Raw genomic sequence first — 27,441 nt, 5'->3', positions numbered from 1 at the left:
ACGAAGCAGGGTGTCCCTCCTCAACAGACCAGCCTTGGAATGGCATGGATGGATTGCCACCACCTGGCTGGATTTTTTGTTTTGCTCTGAAAGTTGGATGAGGTTTTGGAGTACACAGCTCAAATGATCATCTGTTCAGAATGAAGCAATTAATGCTGGCAAAACAGAGAAACTTCAAGAGTAGTTGTTTCTAATGACTTGATTTCTAGTTGGTAGATCAGTATTAAAATGCTTCTTGTAACAGTTCAGTAATAGCATCTAAAATGCAAACTCCCAGTAATTGAATACCTAAATGTAGACACTGACACCACAGATTTGCTCTAGAAGCATTTTAATTTACAAACAGCAATTCCGATTGACTTTATACCATAAAAAAGGCAATTTACAAGCAAGAAACAAATTCATCAGAACAAAATAAAGCAGCACAGAAATATTCATGTCACAAATCTAAAAACAAAGTGAATACAAGAGTAAAATATCATCTGAATAAATATTTTAAAGTTCATGCTGTAAAATAATCCTTAATGGCAAGTTACTAATTCTTACAGCATCAGCTTAGCTAGCTTCATTTACTTCACGTGGCGATGAAGTGCGGAGGTGTGAGGTTCCCGGTTTATATTGCAAGATAATGACACCAAGTCAAGTCATTCAAACTGTTCAATTATTTATCTTGAAAAATAACCATACAAATAAAATTTATTTTAAAATACAAATTTTCAGTCAGAAACAAACACTGTTAAAATCGTGCAAGAGCTCTACCTCTAACCAGATCTACAACCAGAGCTTCTCAGGCTGAGTTCAAAGGCTGAATCCCCGGCCCGTGGGAAGGGGATTCAGCAGTTCTGCATCTGCCATAGCAGGAGTGAGCTACAGGAGCAGGAAGCAAACCTGCTCAGTCAGTGATACGTGGCTTCACATCCCCTGAAGAAATACAGGAACACACGTCCCAGGCTTACTTATTTGTTTCGTTTTTGTTTTTTTTTAATGTAAACTTGCATAACTTAAGTTAATGCTGCCACAGGGATGTGCAAGTAGTATTAAATCTACAATATTAAATACAAGTATTCTGGCACTTGATAAAACATATGTAAAATGCACACAGATTATAAAGTTTGAACATTTTGAATGACTTTACTAAACTTCCAATTTGATCACTGAGTATTATGAAATTTACAATTCATGAAATAAAGAGATTCATATAAAGAATTTACATAATTCCCCAAATACTTTCAAATATAAAATTTAATAAATAACCCTGACCAGTCAAAAAGCACCATTCAAGGGTAAAATTCCCTTGGAAAATAGATTAGGTGTTGCATATTTGAGTCCCTTTCAATGGTTTCATGTAAAACCTGTTTAGAAAAATGACAATAAAAGAATCACAGTAAACTAATACAAAAATTAAAATAATATATATATATTTAAAGGTAAAGCTTATTCAGTATTTTCCCAGCCCTTGATTTTATTCCTGTTGTTCTTCCCATAATTCAGCCTAAACATTATGAGGCCTCATTGTTTTGTCCAAAGTAAACCAAAGGCTTCAGCATAAAACATGAATTTATGCTGGGGAAGACTGCATTAAAACTCTAAATTTAGGCCTACAGTCTACCCTGCTGACAGTGAACTGACAGTATCCTTTATGCTACAGAAAGATTTCACACTCAAAAAGCAGAGCCAATCTTGAGGCCTTAGTGACCAAACTGAACTTTTAATACACTTGTAAGTATTTACAAAGCTATTTTCTAAACGTATTTACAAGTTTAAAAAAAGTAATATGGGAGATAACTGATAAAGGAAACTAAAATAATAGTTTTAAACAAGAAACATTAGCAAAGGTATAAAATCCTTTATTTTCACAGTTTGTCAGAATAGGTTAAGCATCTAGAGGAAAGGACACTGTCACTGTTTTCACATTTGTCTAGAATTAAAAAGGTAGATTAAGAAGAGACTCAATTATGAACCAGCCTGTATAATTTCATTACTTATTTTGCTGTCAAATATTTCTTCACATATTCTACTGACTTCTGCATTTATTGTAAATGAAATGCGTAACAGCCCTGTGCTAAGAACCGCACAGACACGAGACACGGTACAGTGTTTCCAGCCTCTGCTAAAGGAATGGCACCGTGCTCAGCGGCCGTGCCTCGTGCCTGTGCCAGCGCTGATGCTGGCACCGCGCTGTGTGACAAGGCACGGTGGCAGTGCTGCTGCCAGGGGTGCCGGTGGTGTCTGGCAGAGCCCGGGCGCGCGGCTGCGCCGCAGAGCTGGACTATGGCTTGGAGGCAAGAGCGCTGCCCGCGCGGGGAGGGACTTGCACGCTGCTGGACCACGGCTTGGAGAAAAGCGGATCATTTCCTGCCCCTTAACAGTCTGTTACAACGGTTTGAACCTGAACCTGTACAATCAACGTGATGTTGTTTTCTTGTTTGCTTTTGTCTGAGACAATTTTGGATAAGTCACTCTTTGGTAAACTCAAACCATTTTAATACATTTACAAATACAAAGAACTAGATTTAAATAATGCTAAGATTGTGACACAGAAATTCAAGAAATATAAATTTGTACCCATATCCTGCTATCCTCAAGTCATCCTTCCAGGGAAAAATTCACACCAAAGGCACCACAGCACAGGTTCAAGATAAAGGGTTAAGAATAACTATACATTTCTTGGATTTTGCATGTCTCAAACTTAATTTACCAAAACACACTTTTTGCATTTAATTACTTAAAACAAACACTCAAGGAAAAAACTGTATCAGAAACACCATGTTTTTAGGTGAGTAAACATACAGACTACCTGCCTTTAGACACAGACTATCCCTTCCCTCACTGGAAACAAAATTTCTGTTGTTGCTTCAAGGAGAGAAGCATCTCCCCACCCCCTGCCTCTTTATTTAGGCAGTTTTAGGACAAAGAGGCAAATGATGTACTTAATTTGACTGAAACTACTCCAATGGAGCAGTTGGAGGTTATACTGTAAATCCATGTTTGAGAGATTAATTCTTATTGCAGTGTGTCACAATATGAAGAACTAGTGTATTTAATAAAGCCGCTGCACAAATATGTCCCAGCTTCACAGAGGCCAAAAAGTTTTACAAGATAGCAAACCTACCTTTTTCTTTCCAATAATTTAGAAATGCACTTTCATTTTCTAATTTTTGGGAGTTAAACAGCACGTTCACAAATGGATTTTCAGTATCAGCTAAACAAACATAAGACCCAATAATATAAAACCTGTATTCTAAAGAAGGATGTGATTAGTTTAATAACTAATTCTGTTCATCAGGTAGAATGTTAAACAGTAGTGTTTGCCAGCCCATGCTTTTGAGGTCTTTTAAGCCATTGGTTTTTTGTGGTATTGGGTTTTTTTCTTTTTTTTTTTTTCCTCTTTTTTTTTCCTTTTTTTTTTTTCTGTTTAGTTGGGATCTTAGGGAAGTTGGTTTGTGTAGGGGGGCTTTTGTTTGTCTGCTTTTGGGGATTTTTTTCCCTTGACCATTATGTTTCACATGTTATATATTATACTGACCTAAATAATGAAGTTAGCACCATATTAAAAACACGTATTTGGTGAAACAAAAAAGATTTAGAGTATTTTTAAAGTTGTTGGTAGCTTCTTTATAGAGAAAAAAACCACTGAAAAAACAGAGAAGCCATAGCAACTCTGTGATACTCACACATGAAATAACATATTGCTCAAAATTCCCATAAAGTATTTGTTTTTCTATACAAAAAAAGTACAAATTCCAAGTGCTGGCATATCACCCGGAAATTTAAGTAGGAAGCCAACGTGCACCTGAAAGCAGCTCTCTGTGAAGAGACCTATTAAAATACTGCTCGGAAATACTGTGATTTAAACTACATCTCTCTCATGTTTTAACCAACCATGAAGAGTGATGAAGTTAAGTTTAATTACCTGGTACGGTTCTACAGTACAAAATGAAGGTAGATTCTGAGGCCAGTAAAAACCCATTTTAGACCACAATGCTACTTTTAGGTTTGCTAATATTTTTTTTTAATATATAGATATATATATATGTGTATATCTATATATATATAGATATATCTATCTCTATATATATAAAAAGGTCAGCACCACAGGTTGTCCAGCTTGCATTCTAGACAACTAACAAAACCTTTCAACAATTTAACCATAGTTAATAGATTTATGGCATTTGGTTAACATATGTTATAAAGCAAAGCTATTAAAACAAGGTAATTCACTTTGCTCACTTTTGCACACAAAGTAATAGTTTAATAAAATGAAAACCAAACAACATTTGTTTAAAACCAAAACCATCCTCCCAAAGTCCGAAGTTCTAAACCCTAAGCAGAGAGGAGTCCTAACGGTTGATAGAGTGGCATATGGTATTAGCCTTGACACAGAAAAGGGAAAGTGAAAGCATTTTATATATATAAAGCAAATTTATATATATAAACAGTCTCACTACCAAAACCAGTTAGTAAGAGTGAACAGATTTCATTGTGACAGGAGAGGAATCAAAGCTGTAATATTCTCTCTCCCAACTGCTGTGTAACTCATTACCAGCAACAGGATTTAAGAAATAAAGGAAATTACAGCTTCTTTGAACATTCAGCAGAGCTGCCAATCTTATTCTAATATCTTTCTCCACTGGCATTTGCGTCTCACCAGATCAATCAGCAGGGACACTTCACCAGACTCTTCCTAGCCTTTCCCCAGTACACTGTCTTTATATTCTGAGCGTCTTCAAATACAAAAAAACAAACCCCAAACAAATCAGCCTCCTTCAAAAACAAAGAATACTTCTGAAGTCTTCTCCAGAAACCATTTCTAACTGATTTCCAGAAGGTCAGGAAAATGAAAAGGCTGTTATACTTGTACTGAAGATTACTAAAAGAATAAAATACTTTAAAAATACATAAGTAATGTGCTTGTCTGTGTTTCACTTAGATATAAGATTTTAATCAGATGTGTTAGACATTGCATGAATTTCCATACTAGAATCCATGGCTTCAGAAGCTGAAGCATCGTTATCTACTTTCTGTTCCACAAACGCTTCTGTTCTGTCTGGAGACTCAACCCTGTTTCTCACTTCTGTAACTCCCGGGTGATTTTTTCGCAAGTGCTGGTTTAGTGTACCCTGGAAAGGAAAACATTTTCCACAGATCTCACAGCGAAAGGGTTTGTCATCTGTGTGACCACGAATATGATACTCAAGTTGGTCCTTACGGGTATATTTCTTTCCACAAAACTTGCACACAAAAGGAGTTATTCCCATGTGCAATCGCATGTGTCGGTCAAGGCTCCCTTTCTGGTTGAAAGACTTGCCACAGTAGATACAAATTAGCCTCTCATTGTATGGATACCAATGACCTCTTGCATTTCTTTCCCTTGGACTATTTTCATATCCTGGATTACTCACCATGGATTCAGTGTCAGCCCCTTGCACCAAGCCCTGGACATCACTATGCAAGTGACCCGTAGGTACTCGTTTTTGGCGTGCACGACCTCCTCTGAAACAGCTCAGCATTGACCTTGAAGGACTTGTATTGCTCATGCTTCCAAAGGTTTCTGACACACCTGTTGCCTGTGATGAGGCATGAGTAAATGAATAAACATGTTGTAAGACAGACCCATAGGAACCAACGTTTACTGCGACCACCTGCTCTCCATCCACCATTTCAGTGTGATATCCATCATCACCAAGGGAAGAGCTATCAGAGCAGCTTGGTCTGTCAGACTTTTCCATTTTAACTTTCACCTCTGCAATCTGACTTTCCCTTACTATCAGGTCTCCTTGGTCATGATCACCTTCAATCTGAACCTCATATTCAGAGATACTACCGCTGCTCCCTCTGTCTGAATGCCCTTCTTCTTGCAGACGACTACGAAGAGTTTTGCCTGGAGTAGTTTCCATCCGAAGGTCGCTGCCTGCTGCTGACTGTCGCACCTGAGAGCAATAGGGAGGAGATATCTCAATAGGGTTGGCAAAGTAGCTGCTGTCTTTAACGCCATTACGATTCTCTGAATTTTCTTCGGCACCGACAGTAACAGAATCAACATCACCAACACTGATCTTTGAATGAATACTCTCCAGTATCTGTGTGCACTTGTCAATGACACACTGCATCTGTAGGAAGCTAGCTGCAGTCAGAAAACTGACAACGTCCTTCAGTTGCAAGGACATCCTTCCAGTGTAACAAAAAGAAAGCAACTGTTCAAAAACATTGGGGTTTTTAATAACCGATATGGATAGGCCACTCATGGTGCTTAATGCTGAATGGTCGCGGAAATACGGAGAACTGGCAGCTAAGACAGCTTTATGGGCACGGAACGGCTGACCCTGGATGTGCACGATTATGTCACAGAGTTTCCCTTGCAAGCGGAGCTCGTTTAACTGGCTCAGAACAGTGTTGCTGTACTCCGGCACATCAAACTGAATGAAACTGCTGCTGTCCATTTCTACAGATGTAAAGAGTAATCTGAAAGAAAAATTAGAAGATTTAAAACAGAGAATGAATATGGAGTTTTCCATTTCAAAAATAAATGCTTGCAAATGTTTAAGTCACATCACCCCACTGATCTGTTAAAGGTGCATTACAACAAAACATTTAGCATAAATACTCCATATAATAAAAAAGTACAGTCTTAATCTGAAAGATTTGAAAGAAAAATGTTTGAGCCACCCATGGACTTCAAATTTTAAAAAAAAAATTTCTCTTGTAATTTTAGTTTTTTTTTTTTTTTTTTTCAAACCATGGTGTGAACTTTGAAGCTCATCTGACACAGCAGTCATCTCCAAGCTAGAATAATTTGACATTCAAATTTTAACCTAACTTAAAAGCCATGGGTACTTAAACAGAGGAAAATGACATTCAAAGAGGCCTTAAAGAGATGTATAGGGCTCCAAACAAAAGCTAAAGAAAAGTACTTTTCACAGATTACTATTGTAAAAAGCATACCCACACACTATCAGCCTGAGAATGTTGATCTGCAACATTACCCTACATTTCCAAGACTGGACACTAATCAAGCGCCCAAGAACCCTCAGACTTTTATTGCTATTCTAGTTCTTATTAATGCAGAAGTCTAAAGACATAATATTGCCACCATACCTGCTTTTCCAATTGAACAAACAGATCTCAACATCATCCATTGACTTCAGATGCAGGAAGCATATCCAATGTATCACAATATACTAGCAGATTTTTTTTTCTATTATGTTACATGCTGTAATGGGACACAGGAACAATTTAAATCAAATTATGAAAATTCAGGTTTCTAAAAAGAAAATTGACAAGAAATAAGATTAAAATCCTAAAAGGAAGCACTGGAACTCTATCAGCTGACCCTCACATAAAACTAACATTCACAACCTTCAAAACCAGAACTTCTTTTCAGCAGACACAAGAAAGCCAGCTTCCTGTCTTGACATTATGTTTGACTTAGAAAACTGGCAAAAACTCTCACAGAACATTCAAAATCAAGTTATCAGACTTGCTAAATATGTTCTCTAACTTACCAGTGTCATTACCCATTAAAATGGGTAAATGGGACTTCATTTGAGTTTTTTGGCTGAGATGTATAAGTGAGAAAAAAGACATTTTCTAGGTTCTTACATCTGAGGTGGGAAATAAGGACTGCAAGATGGCTACCAGAAGTGATATGACTATAGCAATCTCTTCAGAGATGGCTTTGGCAGGACAGTTCTTTTATTCAGCAAGCAAAGCTACAAAACAATTCAGAGTTTTGCGCTGATGTAAGTCAAAAATCCAACAGCACAACACATAACCTATCCCAGCTGTGGTGTAGTTACATGGCAAGATTAACTTTGCTTTTCTGAGCACCCCTGCCTGTTGTGCAGAGAATAACTATCCCATGCCCACACGGAAGACAGGAGTTTCAGCAGTTGGATACATGTCTGTGTTACGAATGAGTGTTTTAAGGTCACTTAAGGAATCACCAGGGAGGAGGGAATGCACCATCACAATCTGTCACCTTCACTTGTGCCTGACAGGGCAGCGCAAGCTTCTTAGAAACCCAGCATATGGAACCTTTAATTTGTGGGGCTTATTAGCTATGCACAGATGCAACATCAGCCATTCCTGATCAAGCTTCTCTGATAAATTGAGGAAGAGTTTGTGTTGAGTAGAAGTGACACGAATAGACAAATTACCTGAGTCAGGAACTCTGTAGAGACCAAAAGACCAGCCTCCAGCAGCAATAATTTGGCATTCTAGTCTAGGATGTACAGAAGGTTTGTCACAAATAGACAGTGGAGTTCCTCCTTGTCCCATACTTCCCTAAGGGCTCTTACCCAGCAAAATGGAGAATAACTTACTCCTGGAGAAAATACTAAAACGTAAATTGTCACCACTAGCACTGGTTCAGACAGAAGGAATGAATTAAGGATAGGCACCTGAGAAGAGAGAAGATGGACATTTTATGGCTTATGATAGAGGAAAAAGAAATTATGTTCTTTTCATCATAGAATCTCTAGATGAATTCAGGGTCCCTGGGATGCGGCCACGCATTGAAAATGGACTGCAAACACATACCAGAGAAAGCATGAGAACCAGAAAGACACCAAGGAGATGGGAATCCACTGTGATCCTTGCCTATCATGACGATTAGAACACCCTATTATCTCCATATGCATATATGTATCTGTTCTCAGAGTTGTTTCATCTTTCTTTTGGGAAACAAAGAAGCTTATTTTGCTTAAGATGCTAGGAGTAAACAGCACATTCTGGCCATGAGTGGAGAGGATGATGGAGTCAAAGGTCTGTAAGTCTGTTCATCAGTGTAGCAGAAAAGCAGTAAAAGCCCTGCAAGAGGGATCAAGGGAACATACAGTGTAGCTTTGAGAGCAAGCAAACAGGTCAAGTGCACACTATCAAAAGGCAGTGCACAACAAGATTCTATACCCAGCTGCTCTTAAAAAACAAAGAGAGCAAGCTACAGCATACTCTTTCGAGTACTTTTCCACCTTAGTTCCTTCCTTTGCAGATACATGCTTCCTGTAACCTTGAAATCATCTGTGGAAAGCTGGGGTTAAAGGACAAGAATTTTGAAATACAGCAGCAGTGGACAGAAGGGAACCCTTCTTCCAATTTCAGCCACAACCTTAAATCTCCAGCTAGAGGAGAAGTGACCAGTTACCAATGGAAACCCCATTCTGGAGCAGGCCTCCCTCCCCCTAGCAGGGACAGCATTGAGGCTGCAGTAATTTTGGCAGGGTTAGTACCAGAGCATCCCAACTTCCTCATATCAATTTGGGAAAGCAAGACCTGGGGGGGAAATCAGGGCATCACACATCAGAGAAGCAGGCATCACTCGCCATGTTTTATTGGTGAATAAGTGCCAGAAGAAAAATGATCTTATTTATTTACAAAAGTCCCTAATGTCACTATCTAGAAAATAAAAGTAATCCATAGATTATATTCCCATACACAAGAAGGTTTTCTTTTATTTCTATATAGGATCAACTTAGCAGTTCCATGATAAAATTCTAGTAACATTAACCAAAATAATGTTCAGCAGGGTACTGTACCATAACAATACTCAATTATTCATCAGTGCTGGCAGAGCAGTAGCACTTTCAAGACAATAGTATTTATGGCTGAAACATTTCTGAAAGAATCTGGGAAGATCACTACAGTTTGAAAAGGCTAATGAGAACCCCCCCCAAGCTTTTTAACAGCTTCCTTCAAGGTGGAACATCTCCCTAACCTCTTCTCCTTTGGGGTCAGGCATATAGCATTAAACTGAAGCAAGAAGGTACTTTAAAACACAAAAGAACTTTGGACACATCCACTGTATGCTCTAAAGAAAAAAAAATCTCTGCAGTTAACCAGACAGTCATAATGAAACTTATACACATAACATTCCTTACAGAATTAGCACAGGTGAAGAAGAAAAAGAAATCATGCTCAGTCAGAAGTCCCATTCGGTACCTTCCACAGTATCTCAGCAGGTGCAGAGGAAACCTGTGTTATTTAGGCTCAGTACAGTCATATAGAACAATAGCTCAGAATTACGACAGTTTTATTTGCAATATATAAACTTGAGCATTTGGGGGTAGTGAGAACTAAGACAACTTGAGCTGGATTCAATTATCCTTTTGGGTCCCTTCCAACTGAGAATATTCTGTGATTTTGTAAAGTCACAGCAGTGCCAGGTACACTCATTGTTAAAAAGTAATGCATTTCATCTTGCTTTAGCTTTCATCCCTGCCTGGGAGTTAGTGTAAAGTTAGGGCATAGCCCTGCAAAATTTGAGTCTGGGCACCTGTCTACAATTAGGTCCTCTCTTAACCTTTCCTCAAAAGTAGGTCAAAGTGTTTAAGGTTTTCATAGCTATTATGTATCCAAGAAACTGGCTGAAGGCACAGGCCAAAAATGCACACCAGGTTCACTAAGTCCTAGAAGGGCTCTCTGTTGAGCCTCATGTCTATTTTGTAGCAGATGATGCAGTCACACTCAAAAGAATCATATAAATTCTCTTTGCATCTGCACTACATTTATTCATCAGGGTTTTATACAGCAAATATAGCCCACAAAATGGCTTTAGTAGTAGTGGATTGCTGGCCTATGTCTTCAAAGAAAAGTGTTCATTGAAGTACCTCTGAATATGAGAGGGATAAAATTTCTTATTAGATTTCAAAAGAAATTTCCTTTAAAAATTATGTTCTATGAAAACGCTTATTTAATTTAAAAAACAAGAATAGATGTTGACAAACCACATTAGGTATTTAATTTTACTGACATCATACAGTAGCAGCAGAGAAGCATCATATAACTATAACACGAAGCTGTGTGTCTGCCAACATAGTATTAGTTTCTGCTTCTAAGTCTGCACCTGTTTAATTTCCTTCACTCACTGAAGTATGATTCACCGTTCCCACAGACAGGTGAATGACACAAATTATACTCATTTTAACTCACACTAAGGTGGGAGAAAAGATCCCTTGCATTTTCTTAAATCAGCAACAAGGAATCCTTGGGAAAAAAAACCCCACATTACAAACCATTACTGTTGTAGCACATCTGAGAACAGAAATGCATAGAAAAGCCAGGAGGGTCATAATGAAAGTTAAGACAAAACCAAAACAAAGTACTCTATGATGCCAAAAATGCCTCTACCCAGCAACAAGCAGCAGGACAAGAGGAAACGGCCTCAACCTGCAGCAAGGGAGATTCAGGTTGGAAATTGGGAAGAATTTCTTCACTGAAAGGGTTGTTAAGCATTGGAACAGGCTGCCCAGGGAGGTGGTGGAGTCACCATCCCTGGAAGTGTTAATGGATGTGGCACTCAGTGCTCTGGTCTGGTTGACAATGCGGTGATCAGTTAAAGACTGGACTCAATGATCTTGGACGTCTTTTCGATTTAAATGATTCTGTGATATTCCCTCCATACATAACTACTCAGAATACAGAGAGGGCAAGAAAATAAGCAGGTATTTGTATAAATCAGTGCACTCCTCCCTTGCATTGTGTAGGACCTAGTATTTGCACCATCTGTGTGAGAACTCAGGACATCACTGCAAATATCATTCAAGAGAATTTTAACCTAGGAATGTTACCTTAACAGCTATGATCATGGAAGTTTTTGGGCAAAAGTCTTCATCAGTCTTACTCTTTTCAGTGATGCCTTTGCATCACTCTTCAGATTTACAAAAGCCACACTAATTAACGCTAGCTGTATCAAAGGAAAACTGCCATCAAGTATGTCAAGGCTGGGGAGGGTCTCCAAGACACTCTTGAAATAACCTTTGAAAATAGGGGAGCGACTGATCATAGAACATTCTACCAGTTTATACTTCTCATAACAGTGAAATACTAATTATCCCTTAAAAGTCAACATACAGTGCTCTTGGATGGCCTTAAATAACATGCCACACAGCATTCCTGCTGTACTGAAACTCCATCCCCAAAGCAGGGTAAGCTACCTCACTGATAAAAAACTTCTAAAACGTTTAATTTTGCAGCCAATAAAAAACTCCAAAACTAAAGGAGGGTAAAAAACCCACATAATCTCCCAACAACTGAAGTACAACAAATTTCTAATAATACAAGCAGCACTATTCAAATATGTAGAATTGGTTTTTGCATTAATTCATCACTTCCTCCAAAATGCCCATTGGAATTAAAGAAGATAGAAGCAGTTTGCCCAAATTATCTGTAGGAAAGCACACACAAAAGGTGCATAAGGCATATTATTAATTGGAAAACAGCTTTGAAAGTCAGTCTGCTTCATGTCTAGTTTGGACTACAATACAAAATCTGTTAGGTGACAACTACACAACAATTTAAAACTTTATTACTTTACCTCCTAAAAATGCAGGAAATGCCCACTTCCTCAGAAACACAAGCCAGTTAATACAGGCTGAACTGTAGTTACTAGAAAGCTTAGCTCTTACATTCTTGCATCCGTAGATAACAGAACGTCCAGTGAGAGTCATTATTCCTTCTCTGCAGCCAGACAGGCCATGTTCTACCCAAAGTACTGAATACCTGCAATGAAACCACAAGCAAAGCTCCTGCCTGGCAGGTGAGGTCTCTGGCAGTGCTGTGGGACACAACCTCACTAACTGCCTGGGGAGCAAAGCAGTCAAGGGAGTAACCCTTGACACTCAGTTCAGTAAAGCTTTATTAATTCAGACATTTGTCTAACAAAAATTTTAAAGTATTTATTTTTACCTCACCAAGATTCACAACACGTGTACAGAAAATCACTTTAAAGAGTGGATGATTTCAGCATCAAAATAAAATCAATTTATTTAGATGTATGTACACACGTGGACATGTATACATACGCACGTGCCAGTACCAAGCAACGCTGCAAACTCATTCTCAGTGGTCAGCATAGTGCAGCAGAGATATTGTTGGAACTGCATATTTAGGGTTTTATAAAAAAAAAGGACCCTCTTATATGAGCAAATATCCACAGAAAGCAGATATGAAGTCCAAGTGACACTTTCATCCCTCATTCTCTTAACTGTCTTCCTCGAACTGCTTGCCTGTGTGGAAGTGATTGAAAAGAAAAAAACGAAACACCTATCAATGCATAAAAATAGTTTCACGTAAGAATTAGAAACCTCAATAGAAATAATCTCTAAATCTTGACTCTAGAAATCAAATTGCCACAAAAGTAGTTGCAGGCACACATCTATTTCTGAATGCAAAAAAGTTACCAGGAGGCAAACTGGAGATAAGCCAAGATCAAAAGGTGCCTTCTAAATAAAACTATTCTATGTGTCTATGATTCCAGTATCAACAAATGTATTCTGCCAGAAAAACAAAACAAAGGGGCATGTTGATGATACATACACTTCAATCAACAAGATCTTAAAAGTAATGATCAAAAGCTTTTATTTTGTGCACAAATTTCACAATATCCCCATTATGTAATGCTAAATAGCCACATTTTCCAAATACCTGACAACTTTGAAATGCCACTTCCATTATAAAAGAACTCCAGCCTGTATTTTGAGAGTGAGGATATATACACAGCTGGAACTTTCACAAAGTGGGAAGAGACCTCTTGAACATCCTGATATTACAATTTTATTTACTATCAAGATAATACTTCATCACTATTGTGCATTTTAATCTGTCCACTTTCTTTTTTGGTTTTGGCAGGGTTTTGTTTGTTTGTTTTTTTAACAGTAGCCATTCTTCATCAAATTGTTGACTTTTTGGCTCCGATGTTTCTTTTAAGTAATGCAATACTATGTTCTCTAGATATCAGCAACATTTTTTGCAGTAGATTTACAAGCTGCAAAGAACGCATTTTCGTGGTATTTTCCCAGCACACTGCCCGGGACAGGTGGAACTGTTTGGAGCTGTCCCTGGACAGGCAATGAAACACAAGCACATTCGGATCCAGATGTTGAGTATTCTGCAACACGTAACAACTGCAGTGCAGCTAATCCTATCGCACTTTGTTTTCCCTTGGAAACCAGGCTTACCCACTTTAATGTTTCTGAGACTGTTCTGGCTTGTTCCAAATTAACTCTCAACTCTGATTCACTCTAAGCGAATTCCAACTCTACACGCTGTGCACGCCTGCCGGGATTTGGAAAGACCTTTGCATTACGGAGATTGGGGTTTCACTAGAACTTCCACCTTCTCTGATGGAACAGCAGCAGCTGAAAAGTCTCCCAGCTCCTGGCAGTGAACACCTCCCCGAACGGGGCCAAGTTCGTTCCTCTCCAGTCCGCCGTGCCGGGGATTTTACGCCCCGCTCGGGTTAACAGCAGACCCCGACACAGGCGCGTCCGCCCTCCCTCCCCGCACGCCAAAGCTGCACCAGAACCACCGACTCGGGTTACGCGACAGCTCCTACCGAGGCACGGCCGGGCGAAGGCCGCCTCGACGAAGCCGCTGCCTCCGCTCCAGGCAGCCGAACCGAGCCACGGCCCGCCGGGCCGCGGTCGCCGCCCCCGCGGGGCCTGTCAGGCGCCGGGACCCCTCCCGAGCACGGCCCGTCCCATGGGGAGCGCCGCGCCGCCCCGGGCCGAGCGCCCCTCGCGCGCCGCTCACCTGGGGCTGTCTGGAGCTCTCACATGGCGGAACCCGGCCGGCCCGGCCCGCTCCCAGCGCCGCTTCCCGCCCGCTCCCACAGCCACTCGCACCCGGAACTGATTCCGCTGGCGGCCGTTCCGCTTCCTGGCGACGCCCCGGCAGCGGGCGGTGCCCCCGGGCCGCTCGGGAACCCGCCCCGCTCTCGGCGCGGAGCCCGGGCGCTCCCCCCCGCCGGAGTAGGGCGGAGCCGCCCTCGCAGCGCGACTCCTCACGAAGGCAGAAGGCTTTGAGCATTGGCTGGAGCCGGGCCGTACGTGGGCAGAGCTCTTCCGAGAACTCTCACGGTGTGCCACTCCAGACGAGAACCCAGAGCCATACCCCGATGGGCAATCGCAGATACAGCGAGGGAGCTTTTGGGGGAGGACATCCCCCACTCCAGCTGTTAACTGACACCTTTATTGAGCAAAGAATTAAGACGTTCACCTGTCTTATACTGGCCTTGTCACTCACAGAAATCACTTCAGCAAGCATGTGCTAACTTTTTTTTTGTCTTATCCTGCATTTGCTTGTAGGTCAGGTAGTGCAACGATTCAGTTTATGAACCAGACAGTTCATGTACTGGTTATCATGTACTACTTGAAAACAGTCAGAGTGACTGGTGCCAGTAGGTCCTGCTGCGATATCCACCCGGTCTAACCAGACACCACATTCTGTCTTCTGGAGGTATGTCTTTCTCTCCCTTTAAGACACAGAACAGAATCTTCATACATAAGGCATGGAATGCTGATCAAATAAAGCAGTGGTCTGGGAAGCATCCTGGCCAGGACACAAATAACAGAGTTAAAGGACACAAACACAAACTGTATTTGTTCACTCAGAGAAAAAGCACTCAAACAACTAATTCTGAACGGGCAGAAAACATTGGGCTCATTATTCCGTGTTCAGTAAGTGTAACCAAAATAGAAAATTAATTTTCTTGTACCATATTCCATTTGAATTTGCTGAAGACTGAGTGTGTTACATAAATATTGACTTCTCCGGGTATTGACTGAACATGCTTTCAATGAGAGCAAGCTCATTTTTTGCTTATGTAGTAAGCAGCGGCTGGGACAGTTCTGCAAGGACTGAGCAGATGGAGGCTGGACAAAATCAAGTGTTCAGTATAAGTACCTAATTTTAGTCAAGGAGAGAAAGAAGCCTCACAGGAAGGTAAGGGGAACTTAATCTTTAGTACTTTTCACAGCATGAAATTTCCTTCATACTTAGACAAGAAAAAAAAATCTGTGTTATCTGTACCTACTTCAACTGTACCAAGAGGCCTTTCGGACATGTGGTTGCTGCTACTATGAAGTGAGTGTTCTGGAATTTTCCTATCAGCATGTACATTCTCCATTGTAACTTCAGAGATCACCATTCTGTAAAAAACAGTTACAGCAAAACCTGTTTGACAAATTTGAACTAGCATGGAAGCCAATTACCTAAAGCAGCAAACAAATGGGTCTAATTCCACAAATTCATCAAACTTACTGTGTCATAAAAATTAGGTCTTAGTTTAATGTTTTCTTAGACTAGGCTGACATGTTATCATTATTTCAAGAAGACACATTACTAGATACACTTTTTAATATATTTAATAAAGTTATATATCAACAACTTTTGGAATTTGTATTTTGAGCACTTATTTTGGCAAAGTGAAATATTAAATACTAGTACTAGACATGCATTCCTTTCATTCAAGCTTAAGAAAACATTTACAAAGTTGACAGATAACATTTATTAAAACATGTTATAGAAAAAAAGGGGCATGGGACTCTTCTATAAGAAGAAAATATTGAACAGTAAAATTAAATTAAATCCATGCTGTACAATTAGGACAGCAATATTTATAGACAAAACTATCCAACCTCTGCAATACAGGCATAACATCTCACAAAATATCAAGATATGCAAATTTACTATTATAAATGACTTGTTTAGAATAAAAACTTATAGCTCATTAAGGAAGATTCACTTGACTTGCATAAACAGTTACATTTCTGAAAGAAATATGGAATCCCATGAATAAAAAAAAGGAGCAGCAATCGACAGACACAGGCTTCAAGCAAAAATCAGAACTTGCAATTTAATCACATTAAAAATATACCATCTTCTTTTCCAGCATCTTCCCCTAGGCCACTGACAGTTTACAGCTAATAGCTAAAGAAGCCAAGCTACCCAATGAAGCATTTAAAAGACAAAAAAACCCTAACTTTCCTTTGTTGCTTTGAGAAAGGTCCTAATTCTGTTATAGCAAAACACGGAATGTACTGCTGTGGGCTCTCATAATTCAGAGACAGTCATCTTGCCGGCACCCAGGCAAAAGTATTGAGATTACAAACCCTGATATGCCTCCATTCTTTCACGATCAATAATACTGGAACACTCAACACATCAGCCTTTGATCATCTGCCTTGCTTATGATACGGGAGAGTTTCTCAAGCTCAGACACACCTCAGATGAAAAAAGCTATGACCAAAAACTGTACTGACAAGATCTTCTAGGGTCTATCTCCTCACCCATAAAACTAACAAGGAAAGTTTAAAAAATGAAACAACAAAAAAGCATTCTGCAAACCAACACTGGTGTGTGAAATAGGAACTTTCTCTCTCAAAAGGGTTCAATATACACCTAAGCAGATTTTAACCCTGCTAACAGTTGAATTTTTCAGAATGGCAGTTACACAGATTCCATGGTAATTAACATCATAGTTACAAAATGGAATGAAAAGGAACTTAGCTGTAGTATCATTAAGTCTTCTTACCACTGCTAGGACAATGGCTTTGAAGCAGCAGGAAAGTCTGAAAGCCACCTGGGTATACAATATTTCTGGTTTTCAGAAGACACTCACTTTACTACAGCCAACAGCCACATCATCAAAGGTAATGAGGCATACGGAAAGATTAATGAAATTCATCATATACATATGCAGTCATATTATATATATACATATATATATATATATATATGGATTGCTTCCCTCCTCCCCACAAATAAGAAATAATTTTCCATACCTTGAACAAGACCACTCCATTAGCAAAGATCAGAAGCTTGACAGAAGCTGCATCTGTATATCTTGGCTTGCTATGTTCAACTGCACTGGCCACCAGTGGCAGGGACTGCAGGGGTGACACATGGCTAGCGTTTGCAGGCGGCCCCGCACTAGTCAAAAGAAGTTCAGTGTGCACAAAAAATGGATGCAAGCCAAAATCTCAACCAGAGGTGCACATAATGATTCTGCTTAAATATACTTAAGGAAGAGTGGCAGCTGCTAGCAAGAAGTGCAGGGAGACACATGGAGAAGATACTCCTGGGTACAGGTAGAGAAACTGAAGAGCTGCTCTTGGGAAAACACCTGAAGAAGTCACTGAGAACATGTATAGACACACTCACAGAAGGACACACTCCCTGCCTGAGGAGATTCACCTCTAAGATGACTTTGGCCTACCGCTAAGCCCTGCCAGAGCAGGTACACCTCTGAAATAACTGAGTTCCACAGAAGAACCAAGCTGGAACAGACACATCTCTGAAGGGACTGTGGCCCAGTGTCACCATGAATAGTGACACTGACCAGGCCAAAGCACCAGAGGACCCCCACTAAGAAATGCAAAGCATCAGACAAGGAAGTGTGCACATGACCCCAACCTCCTCTGTGACGTGTCACCTTACTAACAGAAATGGCAGGAACTGAATACAACTCTTGGTGAAAGCAAGGGAAACTGAGAATACAAAGGCAGGGAGAAGAGGTGTTAGACCTAAGGACTTAAGCTGAGCCTGAGAAAGATGGTTTAAGTGATTCCCACCCCCCCCACCCAGTACCTGAATTGGTGATTAGAAGTTGGACAAAGGGCAATAAACTGAGTTCAAGAAAAACACCACAAGACAACTGTTTCACCTGTGCCATGCAAAAGTAAGGATTTTAGACATGTATCTCAAGCTGTCCTTGAATCATCAATCCTCTCAACCCGATCTCAGGACACTCAGATCAATATTTTCCTGCAATCAATTGGTTTCATGTAAATCAACAGCAGAAAGCCAAGTGCTACAAAAATCAGTGGAGCAACATTTGCTGGACTTTCAAGACAATGCCATAATATGGGGTAAAACAGCAAGAGGCAAATACTAAAAAGTTACTATTCATGCTAAGTCATTAAAAAAGGACATGGTTCTATAATATGATCTACTGAACCTGTTATAAAATCTTTAAAGTGTCGCTCGCAGTACATTTAATTTTAAAGCTTTATTTCAAAGTAATCTAACTGCAAATAGAAGTAACATTAAACCTTGAAATATCCCATATAAAAGTCATTCCAAGCTGGTAAAAGAAACAGTTTTGCTGGCAGCTCTGTAGTATGGTCTGTGTTCAACATTTTTGTTTTTTTTGACCACAGTTTTCAGACTGGTGTTTCCGTCCAGCCTTTTTTATGGTTAAATGGGAAGAGGTACCCTTAACCTTTTTATGCAAAATTAAAGTGACAATTGGAAAGGGGCTGAGAACCAATGTAATATACAAGATCATTCTTGAAATGAGTATGAGAATAAACACGCTGGACATGTTCAAGGCCAGGTTGGATGGGGCTCTGAGCAACCTGGCCTAGTTGAAGGTGTCCATGCCTATGGCAGGAGGGTTGGAAGTAGGTGACCTTCAAAGTCTCCTTCCAACCCAAACCATTCTATGATTCTAATGCCTTCCCTCAAATGTGATGATGGTACTTGCAGAAATGACACCATGTATGTGGTAAGGCCTTGGAGAATGGAAAAACAGGGCCACCGAGTGCGAGAACCCTTTCCTCTACCCTCATGTAAACAGGCAAGCATTATAGTATTTTTAGTATTAAAAAGGACAGTGTTAGCAGTGTGTAAACAAACCATAGAGGGAATATAATCTCTAAGTTTAAAAAACATACTTATTAAGTATTATGGTTTGGTTTTTTAGTTGCTTTTGTTTTGGGGGTTTTTTTATTTGTTTTTGGGGGTTCTTTTTTGTGGTTTTCTTTTTTTTTCCTTTTTTTTTTTTGGTTTTGTTTTGTTTAAATACAAAGTGCTATACATTAAGCAGGTTACAGTGTTAGTGAGCAAAATCCCTGTTTCAGTACCTTGATCACAAAGGTTAAACATGGCCACCATGGTATTTGTAGAGTTCAATTAAGTGCTAAGAACAGGAACTCTGTGGTGCTGATTAGTCGTGCCCATTGCCAGCAATGGGTTCATTGTACTTGGGAACATCTGTTTCAACAAAATTCCATATGAAAAAATATTTGAATCATTAGAAGATTATTAATTAAGAGCCTCTTAAAAAAAAGTTTTTAAGTAGAATGCCAGTAAAGAAATTACAGTAATTACAGCTCACTGAGTGGAAAACCCTCAGCTTGCAGCAGACATTCACTTTCAGGATACAGTTCAGTTGTATCTTAAGACAATTTGTAACTGGGAGTTCAAAAAAGAATCTGAAGTGTAATAATCTTGGTGTGGTTTTGCTTCACCATACAGGGTCATCTGTTCAGTACATTATCCTGCACACAGCAGTGCCCAATATAGAAATTGGGGTCAGACAGGCTTAGGTCTTTAATGCTGGTTAACTTTTTCCCCATGTGGACAGCACTGTACTTGGTTATCACCTCTTCCTATTGTATTCTATGTATGTTCTTTCCTTGTCATATTTCAGTAAGCTACAAAGAAGCTTTTGCTTACTAAGAAGCAATTGCTTTTGCATTGGACTGCATTAAGCTTTCAACCCCAAAATCCTGTTGTCACCTTTACAACTGATGCCTTTACTCAATCTGCAGAGCTGGCAGCATCCCTTAGAACTATACACATTCCTCCATCTATCTCCATGAATGAAAGCCCCACACACAGATCCTTATCTTAACATAGAACAAGTGTCACTCCCAGCAAAAATACCAGCTTCAGACATAAGCATGGTACCATGTTCTGCAGTACCATTAAAAGATCCAAATCACATACTTCCTACTTTTTTCCACAAGCAACTTTGAGGAAGCAAACAACTCTGCTTGTGATCATCAGTCACAGTAGTTCAGTACCAAGAATCAGTATTATATACTATTCAAATAGTAAAGAATTAAAAGTATAAATACCTATCAATGACTGTAATTTTCCTAAAGCAGGTTTCTAAAACTAGATAAAAGTTCTCACAGAAGTTTTTGTACCAATAACAAGTCAGTTCATGAATCCAGAGTTTGGTACTTGCTACTGTAGTAAGCCACAAAAATTTGAACAGAAATTTACACTTTAAATATTTGCTTATTTAGACTAAGTTCCAAATGTTACATTTTACTTTAGTTGGTGTCTTATTTTTTAATAAGACATACTTATTACACACACTTCTAGAAGCTCTCACAACATAGTAATTAAAATCTAATGAAGTCAAGTACAGCATTAGACCCTAGAAGAGCAAATAGAAAGTATACTTCAGTATATATTAAGTCTATATAGTGAAAACTGTAAGTGCATTACAGATGCTAAACAGAAATCAGCACAAAATTAGACATTTATTTTACTGAAGATAAATTTTAAAAAAAGAAGATGTATAACTGAAATCTAAACCACCTTTACCACTGCCTTTCATAAAGCAATACAACAAAGGCTACTGAATGATGCACACTACCTAATGATGCTTCAGCTTGAGGTGGAATTCTCTTTATTTTTTCTTCATTTAAATGTGAATCGTATAAGCCAGTTTGGTCATCTTAGTTTTCTTTCCCAATAAGGAGTACTACCTGAATTTCTCGTTCATCTAAGTATTTCCAGGATTTTTGTCAGTTTAGAGCCGAGTTTTACTGTGAATTTAGAGGACTTGGAAATACAAGATGGCTTCTAAATACTGCTGTGATTACAATCAATCTCAGACCTTATTTTGCAGGCACATTTCAGATTAACCACATACACTTCCCACAATAAACACCTGAAGTAATATTGCAGGAAGCAAAATACATTTGATCTGTTTATACCAGCACACTTATCAAAACTTTTGTTTTGAGAACATACAATAGCAAGTACCAGACATTATTTGCATAATTAGTTTATTTTTCTTACTTTACTAAACAAACGTAAGCATTAATGTCTTAGTTCATCTCAGTAGTACTCTGCTCAGCTTTCGAAGCCTGATAGGACTTGGTACAAGAGGTCACATGCCGATGAAAACTGTCCCGCCACATAAATCTTTTCCCACAGATGTTACACTCATATGGTTTTATGCCTGTATGAATTTTCATATGGCCTACAAGATGGTGTTTCATTTTGAATTTCTTACCACAGACACCACATCCATAAGGTCGAAGACCAAGGTGCATACTCATATGCCGATCTCTCTGACTTTTGTGTGTAAAGCTTTTTCCACACTGACAAGGATAGAGCTTATCGGCATGGGAGAATCCAGTGAGAGACGTTTCTTCTTTAATCCCAGCAGCCATATCAATGCTTTCACCATAGCCTGCTGCCATCATAAGATCCTGTCTGTGAGCACTTAAATTTCCATCTGCCCTTTCACTGGAAAATTCTTCCATAGACGAGCCATAGAAGTCAACTTGTTCATCATAATTACTTTCATCTGCCTGTTCATCAAATTCTGCTTCCATCTTTTTGTCACCTATGTGAAAATCTTCAACACCTGAAGACTGGATTGAGTGATCTGCCTGGATGGTATTCATGGATTCAGAAACTTGGTGTTCATCATAAGGGTTATCAACGCCTTCACAGTCTTGTTCAAACCTTTCTGGTTTCACATGGATCCACCGCTTGTGAGACATGATACTGGGTTTGCTATACATTGGTCTGCTATACTGGTACTCTGCACTATCACTAGTTCCCTCTTCCCCATCCTGACTGGTCATTCCAGTGCTAAGTCTATCATGTTCTGTTGAAGAATTACTGGGAAGGTACTCGTGTTCCGTCAGCTGACACGGCAGTTCATCTTTAGAGCTCTCTTCTTCGTTTTCGCCGTCTCTTAGTTCCTGCACTTTGTGGAATTCTGTCTGTCCTCCAGAGCCAAGTTCAAAGGTTTCAACAAGGCCATTGTAGCTACTACTGCTTGGGGACTGATGGTCACTGCCATGATTCATCTTCTGACACAGAACTGTTGGGTTTCCCTCAAGCACTTCCGTGCACTTATCCACTACGTGCCACATCTGAAGGAAACTTGCTGCTGTCAGATAACTAACAATTTCTGGCGCAGGCATTACCAGCCGGCCTGTGTAGGTAGACAGAAGAATGTTTTCAAATACTCTGGGATTCATCACATCAGGCAGGACTATTCGTCTGCTGTTTTTCAGGAGAACCTGATCACAGAAATAAGGTGAACTAGCTGCAAGAACAGCTTTATGGGCTCTGAAGAGATGGCCCTGAACCACAATGGACACATCACATAATTGTCCTTGCTGGCGCTGTTGATTTAACTTCTGCAAAATGGTGCTAGAAAAATCTGGAAATTCCACTAGAAAGGAGCTTGACCCAGACTCCATTTCATTACAAATTTAGTGTTGTGCTGTAAGAAGAAAATATAAAATAAAAATAAGAAATAAAATTAGAAATTCTGCTTGGTCAAGTACTGACCTTTCCATTTTCTTCTACTTTTTTTTCTTTTTTCTTAACAGACTCACATGGAACTCAACTTTTCGCCACTGTTGTATTCTCTCAAGTCATCTCACTTCTCTCTTCTGAAAGCTGTACTAAGGCCATAAATTGCTATGCCAGAATATTTTGTTGTGTTTCTTCTCTTCAAGAGGACTCACCAACTACAGCAGGAGCTACAAACAGCAAACTATCCAATTGGGATAGACTAAGCATTTCAAACATGAGTTTAGGCTAACGAAGCTGTTATTTCATGGAATTATACAGCAGAGTTCTAACTCCAGGATGTCCCACAGTTTGTACCAGCATATGAAAGATTTTATATTTCAAATGCCAACAAAATAATCTCATTTGTCCACCAACAAACACTGATTTTACTCATGAAATATTTCACTTAAGATTAATTTTTCAAAAGCAACTGTATCAACTCACAGGATGACACTGGAAGCACAGGCAGAACCTGACTAAGAGTAAGGTTTATGACCCTTCTCATGTATTTCCCTATTGTTTCACTAACTGAAAGGTGGAACAGCAACAGCTTGTACAGTTTTTAATTCCAAGCTTATTGAGATATTTGGGTTAGGGCTAGGTTTATAATGTTCCTTTTAGAGAAATCATACAGAATTTAAAAGGTCAATCAAGAAATTGATACCTTTGCCACACAGAACTTTTCCTGCTTGTTCCTTGTGTATTTGTAACAACATAATAATTACATGACAGAATCCCAGCTAAGAGCTCCCAGATTTTCACATCTGTATTCTCACATAATCCAGATGTCTTACAAAAAGATTAACAGCCCTTTTAGCAGTAATACAACTTTTTCAAATGCATACTTGAAATTTTAAGTTGAATTTGAGATAAATTTGCATGTTATTGTAATTTGAAATGGCAGAAGTTTAAATGTCACTATGAAAAACCAACATTAACTGCTTGGGTAAGTTAAACTTGTGCAATTTTTCTATCTGATAATGTGTAAATTGAGTGCTATGGGATTCCTGAGCCATGGAGCAGCAAGTAGTTTCAGTGGTCAAGGTCCATGAAGTTGCCACCCACATAATTGCAGAAGACCACCTTTAAATTTACTGTCTTCAGCGCTCCTCAGGTTCTTTTCCTCAAAGCACCAACCCTCTTCAGAACTGAATCAGCTACCAATACTTTTCCACTGAGCAACGGAATACTGTGCCTGCCAGTTCAATTGTTAATTTTTCTTACCACTTCGCTTAAAACAATTTGACATAATTATTCAAGTATTTCAAGTTATCTTATACCTTGTGTATTTTACATCCATTTTTTGAAACAATCAGATTTTCTTATACAGATGCAGTTCCTTACCCCCTTCAGAATATTCTCAGATTTAAGATTCTATTTTTCAATATCTGCCTACAAAAAATAAGCCTTCAGAAGATGTTCAACTGAAGTTTAAAAACAGATGCCTGCAGAATTCATATACAACTACTGATAATCTAAACTGCCATCTTTCAGCAGGGAGTCAGCATGTCACCACAAAAACACTTCCAGATGATAGCAAACTTTTTTGTATTTTAAGTTGTCATGCAGACAAAATGTAAGTGAAATATTTTCCATTAGCAAAGCCATACAAGTCAAGCAAACCGGTTTTTGAAAGGAGTTTCACTCCCTCCTTCTACAATCTGTTTTGTTTTGCAGTTTTACTCCAAACTCGTACAGAACAAAGTCTTCCTACTTCAATTAACAATAATTTAAAAAACAATCTCCATGTTGGAGCATTGAGTAGAACATTCAAGTCACATTTAATTTGCTTTAGGATACCATTACTCCTAACAAGTGCTAGCAGGGAGCTCCTTGCCCTCTCCACGCGCAGGCCCGCAGACCTTGGTCTCTCACCCTCCCAGCGCCCCCGCGATGCTGCCGCGGCCGCACCGGCGGGGCCCGGCCGGGAGCCGCTCCGGCCGCGGGACCAGACAGGCCACAGCGCCTCCCGCGGCCGCGCGGACCCGCCAATAGGCTCCGGCCGGAGCGGACCCCGTTCCCGGTCGCACCGGGGACACCGACCCGGCCCTACAGAGCGCGGGACCTGCGGCCGCGGGGCGTGGGAAGGCCTCGCGCGCCGCCCCGCTCCAGCGCGGACTCGCGGACCGGGGCCAGCGGCAGCACGGCAGCACGGCCGCCCGGGATCCACGAGCGGCAGCGTCTCACCTGCGGGTCGCGGCGTCTCTCTCATAGCGGGACGCTGTCGGTGTGGCCCCGGCCCGGCCCTGCCCGCGCCCTCTCCGGCCCGCACCGGAAGCAGCTGCCCCCCTTCCTGCAGGCACTTCCGCGTCCCGGTCACGTGACCCTCGCCAAGCTCTTCCGCTCCCCACCCGCAGGAGCTCTTACCCGGGGCGGTGGCGGTGCCCCCTGCTGGCTCCGTTTGGGAGTGGATGGATTTGACCGGAGCGCTCAGTAGGAACGGTTCGCACCCCAAAACCCCCTGGGCCGAGCTGTGCCGTCCCGTCCTGTCCTGTCTTGTCCCTTTGCGCCGCAGCTGCTCCCCAGGGCAATACTCTCAGCGCTGCTGTGAGCACTGCTAGAAGGGGACCACAGACAGTACAAATGAAGCCCGCCGTCCTCGCCGGGCGCTGGCGCGGCCCGCGTGTTCCGCACGGATCTCTGGTGTGCTGGGGCACGGGATTTGTCCCACCGCCAAGCCGTTCCAACGGGCACGGAGCCAACACACCCGTGTCGGAACCCTTGCACCGCTCGGGCTCGGTCCCGCCCCGCTGCGGCCCGCAGAGGGCGCCGCTCCCCACAGAGGGCCGGCCCTGCCTGCCGGACCCGAAATCCGCCCCTTTCTGCGGGAAAATGTCCCAAATAAACTGATAAAAAATTAGTATTAATTATGCTTAATCTTTAATATTTTTTAAAGAAAACGGAGGACAATATCTCAGTTTTTAAATGCATCACACAGACTTCAGCTGGATCGGCCTTCCCGGTCGGTTGGCAGCCGTCGATGCAGCCCGAGCTGGCTCTGTGCGCGCCGGCTCCGCGCACACCCGGGCAGAGCCCCGCGCACACCTGGGCAGCGGCAGCAGCCTCGGCAAAGCTCTCAGAAGCGGAGCACAAGGTTCTGTGGGGCAGAGCCGTCCCAGCTCTCAGCTCGTGCCCCTGAAAATCTCACTTGAGTGAAAGCCATAGAGATTTCCTGTGGCTGAACTGGAGCAAGAGAACGTGCTAAACCCCTGGGGTAGGAGGGAGAGCAAGCTGTTTCATGGAAGCTGAAGGAGTTCTCCTAGACAGAAGTATCCCCACTTTAGCAAGTACTATATCTGAACAGAATTTGGTGTCTGCCTGTATTTTCAACTCTGGTAGTGCGCATTCACATATTAAGTACATATCTTTCCTACATTAATAGGACTGGAAGTCTAATAAAAACTGTAATACAGAAATGAGAAAAGAGAAGGATGATGTTTAACATAACACAATTGTGTAGTTGTCTCTTACAGGCATTATGAGAGTACATGACCAAATAAACCACTACATAAGAATGATAAGCAGTAGGGCAAGGAAGTTTTGAGAGATGAAATAGCACACAGCTAACCAAAGCATTAAACATGAGTGTGGCATGAAAAACACTTTGGATTTCCTTCATGTGATCAGTTCTGCAGTCTTCATGTGATAACACTGGCTGCAGGAGCAGGGCTGCAGGGTCAAGGCTAGTTTGTTAAATCAAAATTTATGTTTTACAAAGGAAGCAAATGAAAACAGCATTAACTAACTAATGTTTGTATGCTTTACTTTTTCCTGAGGTTATGGAAGTTTGGGTCAAATTCATGAATGATCATTCAGCTAAGCTTAGAGACTCTATTTTTTCTCCCTTGAATGCTTTTCTTATTACAGCATGTTTTTTAACTCCTTTGTATTCCCTGCTGTGATTAATTTAAATAATTTATTTTTAAGGCAGTGGGTTTCATAGCTTTTCTGTTATAGCAAGAAATACAGTGTTCTAATAAGTGAACTGAAAGGGAATTTTTTTCTTGATATTTGATAGGCTGACACAGGTGTCTCTCCAAAGCATATTTGTTTGGATTTTGAGATGGAGATAGTCTTCATCACCTTGTCTTTGTTAACAAAAGGTCTCTATAATTCTTGCATGATAAGATTCTACAATTTTATGAGGATAACAGCTCTTTAGCTTCACACTGAGGGTGAAAAAACTGTCTTTAGGTCTGTCCTATAATGTTCATGTATTCTGAAAGTTTGTATTCTTGGTACATCCAGTAAGATGACACTGATTATAATTTGCCGTATGAGTCAGACTTTAACTACCAAACTACTCAGAAGGGCAAACCAGTA

The 27,441-nt window shown here is 40.5% G+C and overlaps 2 protein-coding genes across 6 annotated transcripts; both read right to left on the bottom strand.

Annotated features, from left to right (window-relative positions):
- Positions 1 to 314: 314 nt before the first annotated feature.
- Positions 315 to 14,935, bottom strand: ZBTB34 (zinc finger and BTB domain containing 34). 5 transcript variants are annotated; one of them, XM_054646537.2, is made up of 4 exons: positions 14,527 to 14,594; positions 8,157 to 13,001; positions 7,096 to 7,210; positions 315 to 6,462 (listed from the first exon to the last, which is right to left on the bottom strand). In XM_054646537.2, exons 3-4 carry the CDS (start codon positions 7,134 to 7,136, stop codon positions 4,941 to 4,943), a joined length of 1,563 nt encoding a protein of 520 aa, XP_054502512.1. In that variant the 5' UTR covers positions 7,137 to 7,210; positions 8,157 to 13,001; positions 14,527 to 14,594; the 3' UTR covers positions 315 to 4,940. The 5 variants fall into 5 exon arrangements, with proteins under 5 accessions (XP_054502512.1, XP_054502517.1, XP_054502522.1 ...); XM_054646542.2 differs by having other exon boundaries at positions 8,157 to 8,221; positions 14,527 to 14,587; XM_054646547.2 differs by lacking the exon at positions 14,527 to 14,594 and having other exon boundaries at positions 315 to 5,120; positions 5,403 to 6,462; positions 8,157 to 14,482.
- Positions 14,936 to 16,121: 1,186 nt separating this feature from the next.
- ZBTB43 (zinc finger and BTB domain containing 43) lies at positions 16,122 to 25,460 on the bottom strand. Its single transcript, XM_054646548.2, has 2 exons — positions 25,306 to 25,460; positions 16,122 to 23,044 (listed from the first exon to the last, which is right to left on the bottom strand). The coding sequence occupies exon 2, from the start codon at positions 23,019 to 23,021 to the stop codon at positions 21,627 to 21,629; it is 1,395 nt and encodes a 464-aa protein (XP_054502523.1). The 5' UTR covers positions 23,022 to 23,044; positions 25,306 to 25,460; the 3' UTR covers positions 16,122 to 21,626.
- Positions 25,461 to 27,441: the final 1,981 nt, after the last annotated feature.

Source organism: Agelaius phoeniceus, chromosome 21 (genome assembly GCF_051311805.1).
Source record: "Agelaius phoeniceus isolate bAgePho1 chromosome 21, bAgePho1.hap1, whole genome shotgun sequence".
Taxonomy (NCBI): domain Eukaryota; kingdom Metazoa; phylum Chordata; class Aves; order Passeriformes; family Icteridae; genus Agelaius; species Agelaius phoeniceus.
Note: the sequence above shows the minus strand (reverse complement) of the source record. Positions and strands in the feature narration are given on the sequence as shown.